Source organism: Sardina pilchardus, chromosome 10 (assembly GCF_963854185.1).
Source record: "Sardina pilchardus chromosome 10, fSarPil1.1, whole genome shotgun sequence".
NCBI classification, from domain to species: domain Eukaryota; kingdom Metazoa; phylum Chordata; class Actinopteri; order Clupeiformes; family Clupeidae; genus Sardina; species Sardina pilchardus.
In genome coordinates this window covers 30,395,938-30,413,437 of record NC_085003.1, presented here as the reverse complement: position 1 = coordinate 30,413,437, position 17,500 = coordinate 30,395,938, and the positions used below count along the sequence as shown (strand labels likewise).

General features: G+C 40.6%; 2 protein-coding genes across 2 annotated transcripts in view; one reads left to right on the top strand and one right to left on the bottom strand.

Annotated features, from left to right (window-relative positions):
• The window catches only part of cdh13 (cadherin 13, H-cadherin (heart)), a 441,270-nt gene that overhangs the window by 259,508 nt on the left and 164,262 nt on the right, over nt 1–17,500 (top strand). The window lies entirely within an intron of this gene.
• On the bottom strand, nt 5,404–10,015 carry LOC134094212 (sialic acid synthase-like). Its single transcript, XM_062547654.1, has 6 exons — nt 9,828–10,015; nt 9,277–9,492; nt 8,847–8,946; nt 7,644–7,798; nt 6,328–6,594; nt 5,404–6,059 (listed from the first exon to the last, which is right to left on the bottom strand). Exons 1-6 carry the CDS (start codon nt 9,957–9,959, stop codon nt 5,850–5,852), a joined length of 1,080 nt encoding a protein of 359 aa, XP_062403638.1. The 5' UTR covers nt 9,960–10,015; the 3' UTR covers nt 5,404–5,849.

Below are 17,500 nucleotides of genomic sequence, written 5' to 3'. Positions count from 1 at the left end.
GGCACCGTTGTAGGCCTAAAGTACATTTATGCGCATCAAGAGAGCCATTACTGCCATCTGAAAACATGGGTAATGATCGAATACAGTGATACGTCCCAAAGCTTTGACCTCCAAAGCAAATACCAATAGAAGCCTGACCCATTTTGAGTGCGTTATCGTTTTGAGAAAGATCTTGAGAAAGAAATATGCAGCGCAAGCTTGCCCGCCAAAACACAAAGAGTGGATATCAATTACCACACAGTTGGACATACTCAGCAATCTATTGGCCCCGATCTTTATTTAAGTTTCCATTTGGCAGAACCAATCTATGCTCATTGCTCACTAGTCTGTACTGTGTTATGGTTGTCTTGGAAAAAGTTGTTCATTCATTAACTGGTAAGACAAAAAACCCACAGACAGTGTAGCAAAATCTATATTTTCTTTCTATTCTGTTTGATGCCTCAGCAGCAGAGAAGCGTCCATGCTCCATGTTTTTCTGTCTCCTGGAAACCTCTCCTCTCAACCATATATAGCTGTTGTGATGTGAAGGGTAATTTTGAGGACTTTTGTAGGAAAAACATAATGTGAGGACACATAACTGCACACTGCACAATTTCTGCTATTGTTGCACTTCTGGTTAGACACAAACTGCATTTTGTTGTCTCTGTACTTGTACTCTGCACAGTGACACTAAAGTTGAATCTAATCTAATCTAGCAAACTGTCCTTTGACTAACTTTAAGTTAAGAGGCCTTGCACTAAGATTCTGGTGGTAGCAAACCCTAGTAGCATAGCCTAGTAGGATTCCTAGTAGCTAAGGAGCTAGGCTAGTATGCTGTAGCCAGACAAGTTGTGGGTTCAAGTCCCAAGTTACCAATGTGCCATTGAGCTCTTAAAGAGACCCTATGCAACTTTCTGCAGGAGACGATCGCTCCTTGTTTACATCTGGAAGTCTGAGACGAAGAACCACGCTTGCAATTTATATATTTAAATATAGCCTATACATGTATAAATATACACGCTAAAGCTGTCGGGGAAGCTCTGCAGAGAAAATGCAAGCATAAAACGAGCAGAAACGAAAAACGAAACCGAAACCAGAGATGAAATCGCCAATCCTGCATAGTTCCTCTTTAACTCCAAGTTGTTCTGGGGAGACAATCCCATGTGATAATTGAGTTATGTACAGCAGTTTGGATAAATGCATCATAACATGTATACGGTAAGTAAACACCGCAAAACATTGCTAAATAACAGCCAAACAAAAATTAGTGATCTCAACCCTGGCGCCTTCCATGTTTAGGGACAGTACAGATATCATACACTGTCACAACATACTGTAGGAGCATACTTTCAGTGTCAAAGTGACCTACAGTACTAGTAAGAAATGCCGAACGTTCAACCACATATTAGAATGTTGGACATAATGCACTATTCCACTTTCTCTCACTTCTTTGTCATTCTCAAACATCTGCCCCCACGTGGATAATTAGCTGTAACTTGGTTTCTTCATTCAAGCTTATAAGCTAACATTTATTTAACATTCAGTATCAGTATCAGCTGAAAGAGTAGCAAACAGGTGGGATGCTAGAACTGACATCCGTTTAAATCCAGCTCAACTAATATTTGCAGCCGACATTTGCCAGTTTAAACATCATAAGAGAACTTTTTTACCCTTTCACCCGTTCATTTTCCCCCTCTTTCTCTCATCTTTCCTAAATCCTTTTCACTGCTGTCTCTCCTCTGTGTGTGTACTTATCTCTCTCTCTCTCTCTCTCTCTCTCTCTCTCTCTCTCTCTCTCTCTCTCTCTCTCTCTCTCTCTCTCTCTCTCTCCCTCTCTCTCTCTCTCTCTCTCTCTCTCTCTCTCTCTCTCTCTGCCTTTTCTTCTCTCGGTCGTCCTTGTCCACTAATTTTCTTGTGCCTTTGCTTCCTCTCGGCCTGTCTGTTCCACCCCCATCTGCATACATACTGGTCTTTGTTAGTCTGAGTTTCTGTCTTTTTATCGCCCTCCTTGTCTCGCCTTCGTTATCAAGCTCACTTCTCTCTCCCTCTTGCCGACGACTCATATCTGCTTTCCTCTGATTGCTTCCTGTGTTTTCAGATGGTCGAACAAATGCGAGCTAATAGGTTTTCAGTTTCATTTACTGCACTCATTTGACAGAATTAGCGCGACTTCTCCCGGTATAATTAATAGACATGTCTTGTCTTGAATGGCCCCGGCTTTACGCTGTCTTGACTCCTAGCTGGTGTGGCGTGGCACGGCCATCCTTAACGTTCCGTCCTTATCAACTCAGAGATTCAGACAATTCAAAGGTCTAGCTATAACGCTGTACTCCACAGAGCAAGGTTTTTTTTATATTATTTATTTCTTTTATTTTAAAAAAATGGGGCGACATTGAGAATATTTCTGAAAGTTAATATTAAATACACTTGGAGCACATTTTATTGTAAGCGGATAATGCATTAAGATGAGCTGAAATGCAGAGCCGCATAAATGTGTGAATTATAAGTAATTGCTAAAAATGTGTTTCAACATCATGAAGTCTGTATGCTCTTCAGGGTTTTTTTTTTTTTTTTTTTACGCATTCATGATGCCATGTCTTTTGGCAGCATAAGATGTCTTGGAAACTGCGCACATATTGCACCTTATGGCACTTTGAGACAGCATCAAAAGTGATGTAATGTAAGACTGGAGTTAATTGCATTGCTATAAACACACTAGTCCTGATGTTCCCCTGGCAGAATTCTAAATGGGAACGCGTGCCAGCTTCTGGCTCCTTGGCCGAGGTGATGGCGGGTTGTCGTAGCTGCTGAGGCGTGCACAGATGTTTTAGTCATCTGCAGATGTTTGCCGTGAACGCTCCGTCAGAGTCTGTGTTTGTTTTTGTGAGTCCTCAGCTGTGGGTTTCCACATGACTGATCTAATGAGTGTGTGTGTAGTGTGTGTATCTGTGTCTTTGTGTGTGTGTGTGTGTGTGTGTGTGTGTGTGTGTGTGTGTGTGTGTGTGTGTGTGTGTGTGTGTGTGTGTGTGTGTGTGTGTGTGTGTGTGTGTGTGTGTGTGTGTATGGGAGTGGGGTGTTTACTAGGCTATTCCTCCTAGCCTGCCCGGTCATGCTCAATCTCAAGGCCCATTTACACAACACTGTTTTTTTTTTTTTTTTTTGGAACTGGTGAATTTCCGTTACCGGTTACAACTTGCTCCTTGGCAAGTTTTGTTCCAGCACTGTCAACAAATGCAGCATTACCTGCAGCGCACACACGGCTCCGTTATCCATGCTCCGTGCTCCGGCATTGTTGTTGCTGCCACCTGAGCGCATTTACATGCGCTCAGGTGGCTGTAACCGATAGTTTTTGTAACCGGCTTCCGAACGAAGGGGTATTTTTTTTAAAACCGCCAGTTAACTTTTGCCATGTGAATGCAGAGCCGGCAATTTTATGATGACCCCTAACCTCTGACCCAGCCTCCGTGTGTGGCTGACTCGAGTCGAGCCTTGTCAGAACAGCAACAACAATGCCGGAGCACGGAGCATGGATAACGGAGCCGTGTGTGCGCTGCAGGTAATGCTGCATTTGTTGACAGTGCTGGAACAAAACTTGCCAAGGAGCCAGTCATCTTACCAGATATCCACGACAATGGGCTCATTCGAGATGAGCTGTGGCTGACTTAAGGCTGGCTTCATACATCAACGTGAGCTTGGGATTTTTACCGAGAGGAGCGAAGTTAGACGGCCACTTGACCAGAACAGTCCTGCTGCAGTTTGCCTGACGTGACTCGCAGGAGACGTAGTGGGAGATATTGCCAATGGTAGGCTGCCACTTACTACAGGTGAAGTTTTGCTGATACCTGCCATTGTGGTGAAACAGTATGCATTTAAATGCTTAAAATATGTGTGGGGCTACCTGCCCACCGAGTTTCTCGCACCAGGTCTTTCAGTCTCCCGGGAATCCTTGACGCAAATTTGCTCCGCACACAAGAACAAAACAAAAACTGACTAAACCTATATGACCTCCGCTTTGCTGCGCGGCAGTCATTATAACTTGTTGCAGACGCAGACTTCAGCAACATTTTAAGGTCATGGTGTCCCCCTCCGTCTGGAGCAAGTTGGACAGAATTTCTATAAACAGTTTGCATGCATTCCTGTATGCATTGTGTTCAACCCAGCACGCGTCACATGAATTAATCAGACCTGCCCGGATCTACAAGTCAAATGGACCTAATCTTTTTTTGGCTAGGGCCACAATACTGTAAGCTGTCATGCAGGCTGAGCTCAGGTGCCAGTGGTGTACGCTGTCTGAGATTCTGAGTTTCCATGCTGGCTGCAGCTCAGCTGCCAGTGTTATCAGAATGTGAGATTGAGAATGAGATTCTGATTCTGATTCTGCACTTAATACTGAAAATGTTGAAGTTAAAAGGCTGCAGTGTTTTTGGATGTTGTCATGACCATTTTATGTAGAAAACATGACCATTTTGTGGTCGAGGAAATTTAGATCATGCAATTTAGCATAATGAATGTTCTGGTCTTTTTGCAGCCAGTCAAGCAAAACGTAATGTCAGAACAAATCAGTGGGTGGTATCTGAGGTCTCTTGACCATTTAGGATATTGGCTAGTACACCTCAGGCTGTGATGGTGGTCCTAGTATACTTATTATTATTATTATTCCCTTTTTTTTTATCATTTTGATTGTAGCTCCTCTGCATCTGTAGTGACATGTGCCTATGTTGCTGCCTGGGCTAACATCAGATTGACCCACTGTATACCAACACAAGTCTGTGTAATAAGCAAGACTATGTTATCACTTACAGTGCCTATAGAAAGTCATCATACCCCTTTGAAAAATGTTTCTTACAGCCTGAAATCAAAACCCATTTTATTTTTAAAATATTCACAAATTTAGCTGTACAACATCATAATAATAAAAGAAAACAGTTCTTAAAATTAATAAAAAATGAAAAACTAAAATAACAGGGTTGGAAAAATCACCTCCTTGTTGCCAATCATGTATGTAATAGGCATACATGTATAGCACAATAACGGAAATGCAGTTCTCACATTACACATTTGTATTTGTAGTATTTGTAGTAACAAAATAGTTTTTAATGTATTTGTGCCCATCTCTATCTATGACTACAACCTTGGGTTGAATACTTTTGGAATCCACTATATTAAATATTTATGCAAAGTAACTAGTGTTTGAATAAACTGACTTTCTGAATACTTTGTGCTGAAAAAATATTTTAATGGACTCCCATCAGGCAATGACATTTTTTTGTGTAAAGAATAATTTCTTGTTTCATTAGAATTTAAAATTATTTCAACCAAGTTGTTGCAACTGCAACACAGATATTGGTGTATCAAAATTGTTTCTGTAAAACAACTGGATTCTGGTCAAGCTCACCAAAATGAGAAGGCCAGAACAGAAACATATGTGACAAAGCAATAAAGTAGTTTATTGATCAGAATGTACAGAGAACATCCACACATTTGAATGGCCCACTTAAAACCCCAGTGGCTACCCCACAACCTGGGTGGCATCCCGTAGCATAAACTCTTATCCCACAACACATCAGCGTACTAGTTTACACACATACACAATGAGTCACTGTGAATTATCGCATGACGTTAAAGTTATATTAAAGTAAAAATTCTCTTCAATGAAGACATAATTTAATATAAAATGAGATTTAAGATTTAAGACAGATGAGATTTAAGATTTAAGACAGACCTTAAATGTTAAATTGGGAAAACTTTCTTGTTCCATTGGCAGAGACTAACTTGTTTTTTTCTCCTTTTTTACGTCTCAATGTAAGAGGATTTTGACGTTTTTTAAGTCAAATAATCTTACAAGAAAGCCAAAATCTAATGGCCTTCTCTTAGAATTTGGCCTTTTTGACATATTTGTCAACCATATCCTGGGTGATGCTCTCGTCCTCTCCAACATCAGCTGTAATCTTCTTGCCCACCAGCTCAAAGAGGTCTTCTGCTGGAATACCTTTTGGATACCCCGCTTTCACACTCATCATGTCTAGGGTCAGGATCGTGTTCTTTGGAATGGCAGTCTTTGCCACAATACACTTCCCCAACTGCAACAGAGTGAGTGTTTGTGTATTTACGTATGTACCGTTGCGCACTGAATGAAATGCACAAATGAATATAATGATGTTGACTTCACCAACACACAAAGACCATGGGGCAGGTGCAGCACACATATTGTTATATCCAGTGCAAGGTTGTACTGTACAACCAGTTATTCCTGGTTTTTCCATTTCCTTACCAATGCATCAACACCCACCTTATCATAGTATTGCACCTCATCATACATTTCCTTACCTACCACCCATCAACACCCACCTTATCGTAGCATTGCACCTCACAGGGAAGCATGGTTTTAGCGCCTGTGCCCATAGCCTGCTCCACAGTGCGGATGGAGCGCACAAGCTCAGCCAGCTCGCTGAAGTCCAGAGAAGCTTCATGGTCGTTGCCTTTCCAGGTCTTGTCGAGGGTCACATGGCGTTCGACCACCTTCGCACCGAGTGCTACTGCCCCCACACTAATGCAGATTCCCGTCTCATGGCCTGAGTATCCGATGGGAATGTCGGGGAACTCCTTCTGATACTCCTGTGTTTGCAACAAAATATGTTGAGTATACAACTCTACATGCTGTACACAGATGATTCAGCATTTCTGTATATCTGAATCTGCATATCAACGGTCTATCACAGTCTGAAGGACATGGTGCATTGTTAGTGAATGCTCTGCCTACAGGACTTCATGTTAAACATGTAAAACTAGTGATGACCTGCAGGTTGAAAAGAAAGAAAAAGATACCAAGATCAAGGTCTAGGGCCACCATAGGTTGTCATGCAGGCTGAGGTCAGATGACAGTGTTAACAGATATATACGGTGTCTGAGATTCTGAGTTTTGATGGGTGGAGTTTAGCGAATATGGGTGGATTTTAGTGAATATGGGTGGTGTTAAGTGAATATTTATGAACAGAGATTGTGGTGCACGTGCCCACGCCTATACTGAAGCGTGAATCAAATGGAACTGAACAAACAAATTTATCTGCCAATGACACAAGAAAAAAATCCCTTAATTTAATATGAGATTTAAGATTTGAGACAATTTATCTTAAACCTTAAATCTTAAATCTCATCTTTAGTTAAGGCAAAATCAGCTTGTTTTTTTTTGCGTCTTAACTTAATAGGATTTTGGCTTATTTCAAGTCAAACATATTTTTTAGTGTAATCCAAAAAAAGTGTAAAATCACCGCACTTGAATCGACTTGAATTTGCTGATTTCTAATTTTATTTTAGTGAACAACGCGCTTCGCCATTGCTTCATCAGTTTTACTCTTCAATATTGTTTTAGTATATTTTGTAATAGAAACAATGCAAACTAGATGCTATTATAATTTAATTAATTCATTATAAATATACTTAGTATATTGTATATACTAAATATATAGTTTTAGTATATTGTATACTTAAAACAACACAAATTCGATTTTTATCTTGAAATGAAATGCAGTAAATATGATCAATGAATACAGAAGTGCAAACATGTGCCCATAGGGATTACAGAAAGAGGAGGTGCGTGTGTGTGTGTGTGTGTGTGTGTGTATGTGTGTGTGTACTGTAAAACTACTTTATGAAGAATGTCTCACAGTGATGACCCGAAGGTTAACATCTTCAGCCTTGACGGGATAGGCGCTGGTGCACTGTAGAATGCAAAAGTTTTGGTTGTGCTTCTTCACCGTTTGGTATACACGCCGCATGGTCTCCATGGACTGCATTCCGCTGGACACCACCATCGGTCTTCCTGTTATGAGAAGAATCAGCAAAAAAGTAAGAGCCATAACAGAACAGTACAGCAAAAGAGCAAAACGTCTGCGTCAAGTTAATGGGAATGAACTCTCCAGAGAAGGCTCTCTGGGTGATGTAAGCGTTCATATTAAAATGACATTATTGTTGTATACAGTAGCATACATATTAAGGAGATGTTATCAGTCCTGTAAGACGTAAGGAAATGTGGTGTTTACTGTAAAATCTTGATTAATAGCCCATGCTTATTTGTTTCAATCTCAGAACTCAATCTGCTTTTGAAATACTTGCACTGCAAAAAATAAAATCTAACCAAGTGTAATTATTTTATGTTAAGGTCAAAAATCTATTTGGTATTGTTCTGACAATACTTACCTAGCGCTCTCTCAAAAGATAATTTCAGACTTTGATTATTTTAAGGAGTCGTATCAAGACAATTTTACTTACTGTACTGGCAGATAAATGTGCTTGTTTTACGGCAAATTTACTTACTGCAACTGATTTTGCTCGTTTTCAGGAAGAATTGAGTTAAAAATAAGACAAACTTTTCTTAAATCAAGTCAAATGATTTCAAAAGAAAGTACTAGGTAAGTGTATTTGTATTGAAAACAATATCAACCAGTTTTTGTTTTTATATATGATTAAAACACTTGCCTAGATTTTATTAGACAAGCAGTTTTTGCAGTGTAGGCAAGGCTTTTAGTTCTTTTCACACAAAAGGTGGGAGATATACTATACTTCAAATTGATCTGTTAAAACCCAATGAATATTGGCCTTCTTGTATAAAGAATAGGCTATCCAATAACATATACATCATTAATCATTCATTCGATCTAGCTTCACAGAATTAGAGACATCTGTGCCAAAACACCTGTAGTATGTAAGGATAAAATTGCTCATGCTTTGGTGCTCATGGCCTCCAACCGAATGATTGAATTGTGTGCTGGGTTTTAGTTGTCAAAACGTGTATCCACGTCAGGCCAGTAAAGGGGTCTTGCGTCTAATTGAGGCTCTGCTTTTGACTACTTTTCGAGCAAGATCCTCACCGTGTTTTGCTGTCTTTTCAAGGTAGGGGAAGTTATTGGTATCTAAAGATGCAACTTTAATGAACGGAACATCCAAATCATGGAGGAATTGTACAGCCATCTGAGGGAGAAAAGACAGCAACATTTCCACATTATATTCATGTATTAGAAGAATATATTTCAATCCAGCATTTGAAGAAATCTTATACAATACTTTAGACCAAAACAGAACAGACATGAGGGACCAAGGTTTCCCAAAATTGTTAAGAAGCTCTTAAGTGCTAAGAACTTCTTAGGAGCGTTGTAAGAATGTTCTAAGAACGCTCCTAAGAAGTTCTTAGGACTTAAGAGCTTCTTAACGATTTTGGGAAACCCGGCCAAGTTGTCAACACAAATAATCCATGCCAACCATGCCAACTGTGCCACCCCCACAGATAAAGACACACTTTACCTCATCCATGCCTGATGCAGTGAAGAAGATGCCAACTTCCTTGGCATACTTCTGCAGCTCTCTATATTGTTCATGACTGAACTCCAGATGACGCTTGTGTTCCCCATACGTCTTTCCCCAAGAGTGTTTAGAGTCGTAAGGGCGCTCCAGGGCACGTTTGTTGAACTTAAATTCAAGTTCACTCTTTTGAAACTTGGCACAGTCTGCCCCAGCTTCCTACAAAATGACAAAAAAGTGCATTTTGATTAGGCCCATCATGTACACTTTAAGGGTTAAGCACTATATTATAGAAATCAGTATTAAGACATGCTATAGAATTATAGTTAGGATATTATAAAGGTAGGCCTCTTACAGATATCAAACATTATAGAAGTATTAAATCATAGCTACTGTAGGCTACTAGAGAAATCTTCTTTTTGTTGTGCAAAAAATTTCACTCTACTCTATTAAAGCCTAATCCACACAGACTTGCGTTACATTCAAAAGAAATACACAACAAATTGTGTGGGATATGTTCATAAACATCATATGGAAAATTTGTGTTGTTATACCTTAGAAAGTTTGATCATTTTCTTTGCGATTTCAACATCTCCTTGATGATTTTGTCCGATTTCTGCAATTATGAAACAGGGGTTGTTCCCCCCGATCATTCTTCCTGGACAAAGCTCGAATGTAATAGGCATAGTGAAGGTCTTGCAGCAAAAAATAGTACAACACTTTAACGTCTATGTGCCTATTTGCGAAGGGTCAATGAGGGCTTTTTTCAGGTAATACGCACGCTTAAATACACCACCTGCATAAAATGTACACGCCCAAAAAAAGCTCTCTGGATTGTTTGAAACGAAAGCATTGTGAGAATCAAGATCTCCAAGATTAGTTGGATCAATTTCAAGTTCACGTGGCATGTTGTTGGATGACTTTGCTGAAGCAGCCGAGAGACTGCTTCTTCATCAAGAGGAGAGAAAGAGTCCAAACTTACTCTCAAAGTAAATCCTGTTAATCTTCCTCTGATACTCTGAAAACAAAGACAAGACAAAGAAAACAAGCAGAAGGCCTAACAGTCAAATGACACATGATGTTGGGCAAGATGTTGGGTGTGTTTGAATTCATGTCCTTGCTTGCTTTTGCTTCTCTTTTGGACTTTTTCAGTCCTGCCAAAATAACTTGTATCTAATATGTACATGTAATAATGATAATAAGTTATCATACTATTACAATACAAATATCCAAAATGTGTCAAATATTAATTTACCTCATGTTTCATACAGATGGGGTCACATTTGCCAATGTAACACATATTTGTACAGGCCATTGGAATCATATTATTGTGCAAGTTCAAGAAAGGAGTAGATCCTATGTGCTTCTGCAAACAACTGGTACCTTCACGGCAGGGGACAGGTTGATCAAGTTGAGGAAGATCCGGAGCAGCACAGACGTTTTTAAGACTTTATGTTTTTTTAATGCAATGGTGCGCAACAAAATACTAAAGTTTCGATGAGATTACATCTTCGTCAGAGTCTCTGACAAAGATGTAATCTCTCATCGAAACTTTAGTCTCAATGTTTGATGCTAAACATTTGCTTGGGGTGAAATTGACCCCAAGTATTACATGAGGGTTAACCTCAAGCGACGAGAATGAAATCGGAGTAGGTAAAGAGGCATCTGAGATTACGCTGGAGCAACATTGTCAGAGGAGGAGCTTGGGTTATCCAGGAGACGCACAGAGCATCTAATGAATGAATGATCTGATTTAAGTAAAGGATTAACCAAAATGTTGTCTACGCTACAGTTAAGTAGCAGAATCATATTAAAATCATTACCAGTCTTGTGAGTAGGAGGACTGTGTACACGTGTGATATTAAATGAGGAGAGTTAGGACAGGAAGTCAACTGAAAACGAGTTATCCAAATAAATATTAAAATCAAGTTCAAGACAAAAACAAAATATTTATTTTCCATTTGCTCAAGTACAGTGTACAAGTGCATTGGAATGCTTGTACTGACCAGTCAGTCAATAATAATAATAATAACTAGAAATGCATTACCAGTGCATGAAAATGCCAAAAATAAAATGTAAAATATAGAATTTGTGCATAGATATACAAATTATATATATATATACAAATGATATATTTTACATTTCATTTTTGGCATTTTAATGCACTGGTAATTCCTTGGAATTGCTTATAATAATTGCATAATTCCAAGGAATTACCAGCGCATGAAAATGCCAAAAATGAAATGTAAAATATATAATTTGTAGTTAACACAAATAATAAAAAAAGAGAGAGAGATGGGGTTTATTATGATGATGATTATTATTATTATTATTATTATTAATAATAATAATAATAATAATAATAATAATAATAATAATAAAACACTCATTATTCATTCACTCATTAAAACCACAAATGAATAACAATAAGATCAGTAAATACATAATTGCATAAATGCAGTGTGTGTGTGTGTGTGTGCGTGTGTTCGTGCGCGCACTGTAAACAAGGAAACTGTTATGGCTGTTATGTTGTTATGTTTGATACACTTTGAATATTATCTGGGCCTAAAGCCATTAACGTATCTACTTACAGCCATATTATCAATACATTTATTTACTATGCATTAATTTTCGCTAATGTATCCATCCAAATATGCAAATTATCTTATAAACAACACGTGATATAAAAATGTCCCAAGAAGAAAAGTTTAAGTAGTGATTCAACGTTTGATTGAAGTGTACTACATACAACAAATGTACAACATGTGTGCCCGATGTTCCTAATTCAAATCCAGTGCAGAACTGAACAAGACAATCATGAGGCTATGCATCTTGATTATATCCAGGAGGCTATGTGAGAAACTTGATTCAACCTCAAGTGTTAATAAAGGAATAACATGTTTATTTAGACAACGTGAACTTTTCTTCACTGTGGAATGTAGAAACGGATGCTGCAAGGACATGAATTCAAACACACCCAACATCAAAAACAGACCAAACATCTTGCCAATTGTTTTGCAAGTTAGGTGTGACGGCCTGTCACACATAATTAAGCGTATACAAATCTTACTAAGGACCTAGACTATCAGCTCGTTTGGTCGTGAGCACACCTGAAAACAAAGACAAGACAAAGAAACGGCCTGTTAGACCTTTTGCTTGTTTTCTTTGTCTTGTCTTTGTGGGAATCAAACACACCCAACACCTTCTTCACTGTGGAATGTAGAAACGGATGCTGCAAGGACATGAATTCAAACACACCCAACATCAAAAACACACCAAACATCTTGCCAATTTTTTTGCAAGTTAAGTGTGACGGCCTGCCAAACTTAACTTGTTTGACAATGGGCTCTATTCTCATCCTCATTTGCTCCTGCGTGATGCATGGGCGGCGCGTAATGGAGGCTTGGGGCTAAGCCTTCCCAAATTTCATGCTGGAAAACTGTGAAAATAATGTACATGATGTGTCAATATTATTTTCTAACACGGATAGTTCCGGTCCTTGATGATGATTGGCTGAATCGCAATCGATGCTGTTATACAATCCAACACAAACATAGGCTACACCTTGACCGCATTTCATTAATGCGCTACCACAACTTGCACAAAAGTTAAAGTAGGTGCGTCTCGATGTTGCATGGCAACCATTCATATGGAGGAAATATTTCTTGGCGGAAGAATGATTATCTATGAATACATTCTTACATTTTTCGTTGCTGTGCCTTTGTTTCATGAAATCTTGCTATCGACGTATAGTTACCGTTTTAGAAAAGCAATAAGCCACTCGAGTCCGTTACACTGATTTTAGAACAGGGGGGTTTTAGGCACTAGCCTACGGTCTCTCGGGGCTTATGACTTAAATTGATGATTTCAGAATGAACGCAGCAGCTGCAACAGTAGCCAGAAGCCAGTTCTCACTACTGATCATTATCAATATTAGATTTCCCTTGTGTGTGTGTGTATTCACACCAAATTGGCATACCATACCGTACCCTCCCAAATATGCACAGCATCCCATTAGCTGCCTGCCATCATGCTATTTACAATTTTCTATTTTAAGTAAAGTCAGTCAACACGTTATCAAAATTAACTGAATGCAGAGCTATATCCACGCGCACACATTTCGCTTGAACAGGAGAGATTATGCACGCAGGCGCGCAATAGGCTACTTGTTGTTTTCTTTTACTCGGCTATCAGCACACAATGTGAAGCTAATTCACTAACTCAATAGCCTACTCATCATGGATATCGCAAGTTCTTTTAAACAAACAAAACAGAAAGGATGGAGGATGGAGGCAGCTATAGAGGAGTTATTCCAGATGAGCAATAACAAGGTAGACAATTGTCAGAACGCTACAGCTGTTTAATACCAGACATTAAAGGTATGCTAGAACAAAACTAAAGGTAACTTAGCCATAGCTGTGTAATGTTGTCTAAATGAGCCTCACACTTTTCTTTTTTTTCCCTTTTTCATTTTTTATTTATTTATTTATTTGTTTGTTTATTATCTTTGCATGAGGGCCGGGCTATGCAAATGTCCTGGCTTTGATATTGATCTGATGAAGTGAGCAGTGTCTCAGAGCGGTGCTGATGTATCCATGTCAAATCCCTGGGTGTGTTTGGGCTAGGCAGGAGGTACAGCTGGGGAGAGGGGCGGTGGGGAGGTGTTAAGAAGCGCCACTTCAAAGCACCTTGTTGCTTTAGATCTCTCATCCCCACATCTCATTGCCACCCAGGCTGTTAGAGGCTGATGTATTTATGTTAATCACAGGCACCCCAGTGTGTGTGTCTGTGTGTGTGTCCCTCTGTGTGTGTGTGAGTGTGTGAGTGTGTGTGTGTGTGTGTGTGTGTGTGTGTGTGTGTGTGTGTGTGTGTGTGTGTGTGTGTGTCTCAAAGCGTGTGTTTGAACTATCATTACAAAAAAGTTGCAGTATTAAAGCATATTAGCATCTTAACCTGTTACACTCCCAAGTGGCACAGTAAGGAGGACTAGAGCACCTCCAAACTCTGAGAGGATGCTGCAGAGTAGTTGCAGGTTAGGTGATATCCCGACCAGTCTCTGACTCCTCGACACTCTGAGAGGATGCTGCAGAGTAGTTGCAGGTTAGGTGATATCCCGACCAGTCTCTGACTCCTCGACACTCTGAGAGGATGCTGCAGAGTAGTTGCAGGTGAGGTGGAATCCCGACCAGCCTCTGACTCCTCGACACTCTGAGAGGATGCTGCAGAGTAGTTGCAGGTTAGGTGATATCCCGACCATGCAGTCTCTGACTCCTCGACACTCTGAGAGGATGCTGCAGAGTAGTTGCAGGTGAGGTGGAATCCCAACCAGTCTCTGACTCCTCGACACTCTGAGAGGATGCTGCAGAGAGTAGTTGCAGGTGAGGTGATATCCCGACCATGCAGTCTCTGGCTCTCGGGATAAATTACAATTCAAGAAACCTTCATTTCCCCCCATCTCTGTTGTCCTAGACACATGGAAAATCAATTCAGCCATGCTGAAATGGCTTTGATTTCTCCCTCTCTCACCTAGCTCTCTGTGTGTGTGTGTGTGTGTGTGTGTGTGTGTGTGTGTCTCTCCCTATTTCTCTCTCCCTCTGTCCCCCACTCTCCATCCCTCTCTCTGTCTCTCTGCCCCCTCTATCTCTCTCCCTTTCCTCCTCTCTCCACCCTCTTTCCCTATCTCTCTCTTTCTCCTCCCTCTCTGTCCCCCTCTCTCTGTCTCTCTGCCCCTCTATCTTTCCTCTCTCTCTTTCTCTCTCTCTTTTTGCTCCTCTCTCTCTCTCTCTCTCTCTCTCTCTCTCTGTCTCTCCTAGCTGCATCCTGGGCGTGTTGATTTGTGACTATTCTCTCCTATAAAAGAGTTGCGGCCGAGCCAGACTGATAACCTCCGTCTGAATGAGGACGCGGCGGCAGGGCCGGTGATTTAATCTGCGCTCGGGCAAGACAGGAATGATTAATTAGACTCGGAGCTACTAAAGGGAAGGGGTTGCAGCGTCCCTCTGTAGATTAATGAGTTGTTTTAAAATGAGCCCAAAGAAACGGACTTTGCCAAAATATTTAAACATAAAAGATTAACATATATTAAAGCTTGGACAAATTGAATTTATATTAGCAGAAATGGAAATGGACAATTGGGCCCGTCTGTGTGGTTTTGGGTCTTAGTTTAAAACTATTCAATAAGCTCCACTACCACTCAAGGCAGTTCATCACAGCTGTTCATATATCAGTAAACTCAGAGCTACGCCAATGACTTTGAGAGCCACGGGCACATGGTTTAAAGTTTACTCTGAGAGTAATGTTTTTTTTTTTTCTTTTTTTAAGTAATGACTCATGCTGCCTTTATAATAGGTGTGGAGTATTTACACAGAATTTAAAGTTTTCAAACTCCTTCTCCTTCTTAGACTTCTGGAAGCAGGTTACAGCAGCTTCATGTGGTGACCCGTCCAAGAACTTTTTTTCCACTTTTGTCCAATACAGATGGGCGTTTGAGGACGAGCAAAATGGCTGGCTGCAATAGCTCCTTCTCGGGTTATTTCCATTAGCGCCCATCACATGAGCCTTGTTCCTTGTCAGTGCTGCTCTGCGTGGGGCTCTGAGTCTCTTGCCCTTAGTCAGACCCCTTAGCCTGTGAAGCTGTTTTTTCCACATTAGTGCGGATGCATCCAAGTGAGCTATGAGCTGTAAGGGGGGCTATTCTGGACCTGCTCCCATGGCCCTGTGGATTTTTCCATTCAAAATCACCTCAAGTCTGCACTCTTAATCGCTTTGGTGTGTGTGTGTGTGTGTGTGTGTGTGTGTGTGTGTGTGTGTGTGTGTGTGTGTGTGTGTGTGTGTGTGTGTGTGTGTGTGTTTGTGAATGGGGTATGTGTGCGTGCGTGTGCGAGAATGGGGTAGGTGTGGTATGTGTGTATGCGTGTGCATATGGGGATGTGTTTGGTCATTGTGGAATTCAGATTTCTGTGTGCGCGTATGTGTGTGTGTGTGTGTGTGTTTGTTTGCACAAAGTCGGAGCGGGAGAATAGCTGTCAATCCTGTGTGTGTGTGTGTGTGTGTGTGTGTGTGTGTGTGTCTGTGTCTGTGATAAAGCAGTCAGATTGACAGCTCTACAGTATGGGTGGGCGTCTCTCTTTCCAACCCCCTGCTGCCCTGTGTGTCTCAGGAACCAGCCTTATAGAGGCATGAGTGGCGCCATGCACTGTGGGCACCACACACACACACACACACACACACACACACACAACCCAGAATAACGTGTTTGAAATGCAGTTATCTTACCACGCATGATTGCCATCTCGTTGATTTTTTTTAATTTGTTTGTTTTTGTATTGGTATGTGTATCAGTGCATCAGTGTCTACCTGGAGTGACCCTGTATGATCCTGTTCCATTTTGCTGCAGGTAGCTGGTGGTGAGAGGATCATGTGTTACGCTATCATGATCAAAAGGGTGTGTGTGCACACGTATACACACTGACTGTCTTATCAGGATACATGGGTGTGCACGGCATACTGACAAAGGCCGCGTTTCCCAAACAAATTAAGAAGCTCTTAACGCCAAGATCTTCTTTGGAGCGCTCTTAAGAACGCTGTGAAAGAAAAACGCGTTTCCCAGAGTCGCTCTTAGCTTAAGAAGATCTTTCACTAAGAAGGAAACGCAAGATCGAGCTGACCCACTCTTACCAGCCTTCTTAGCGATCAAATGCTCAGTGATCATAGCCTGCCGCTAGGGGCACCTAGATTTCTAGGCTTTAGTGATCAAGATGCGTCAGGAAAATGTATATCCTCCGCTTTTTTAAGCAATAAAACCATTTTCAATGTTGCAATGCACTCGTGGCTGTGGACCACTGGCGCAAGAAACATAGACTTAAAAAAATACATATATTGAATTACACGTTTAGGTTTTCAACACATCTGCAAATGAGTTTATAGTACTTCACATACAAAAAAACATCAACAACCCTGTGGCATTTCACAGAGGAAACAGATGTAATTGAACTCAGCTGAACCTAATCCAGTGAGGCGATCACCTGCTACTCTAGGCGTTGCCAAAGTCCGCGATGTAAAAGTCCGGTTTACATACAGTAATGCATACGTGCACCCCACTCGCAGGCCACATGGGCTGGAGGGTTACATCTTCTCGGATATATTAAAGTAGACTAGCCTACATCACATGCCTACTACCACACTATAAGAGAGATGGGGTGCGTCTTGCATGAGTTAATATATGAAT

What these genes read in the sequence shown, in the direction of transcription:
- LOC134094212 (XM_062547654.1), bottom strand. Translation starts at nt 9,959, where the DNA reads ATGCCTATTACATTCGAGCTTTGTCCAGGAAGAATGATCGGGGGGAAC. An exon ending in AAATGATCAAACTTTCTAAG is followed by an intron (nt 9,493 to 9,827) that starts GTATAACAACAC and finishes GTCATTTTGTAG; the next exon opens with GAAGCTGGGGCAGACTGTGC. An exon ending in TTAACCTTCGGGTCATCACT is followed by an intron (nt 6,595 to 7,643) that starts GTGAGACATTCT and finishes TTGCAAACACAG; the next exon opens with GAGTATCAGAAGGAGTTCCC.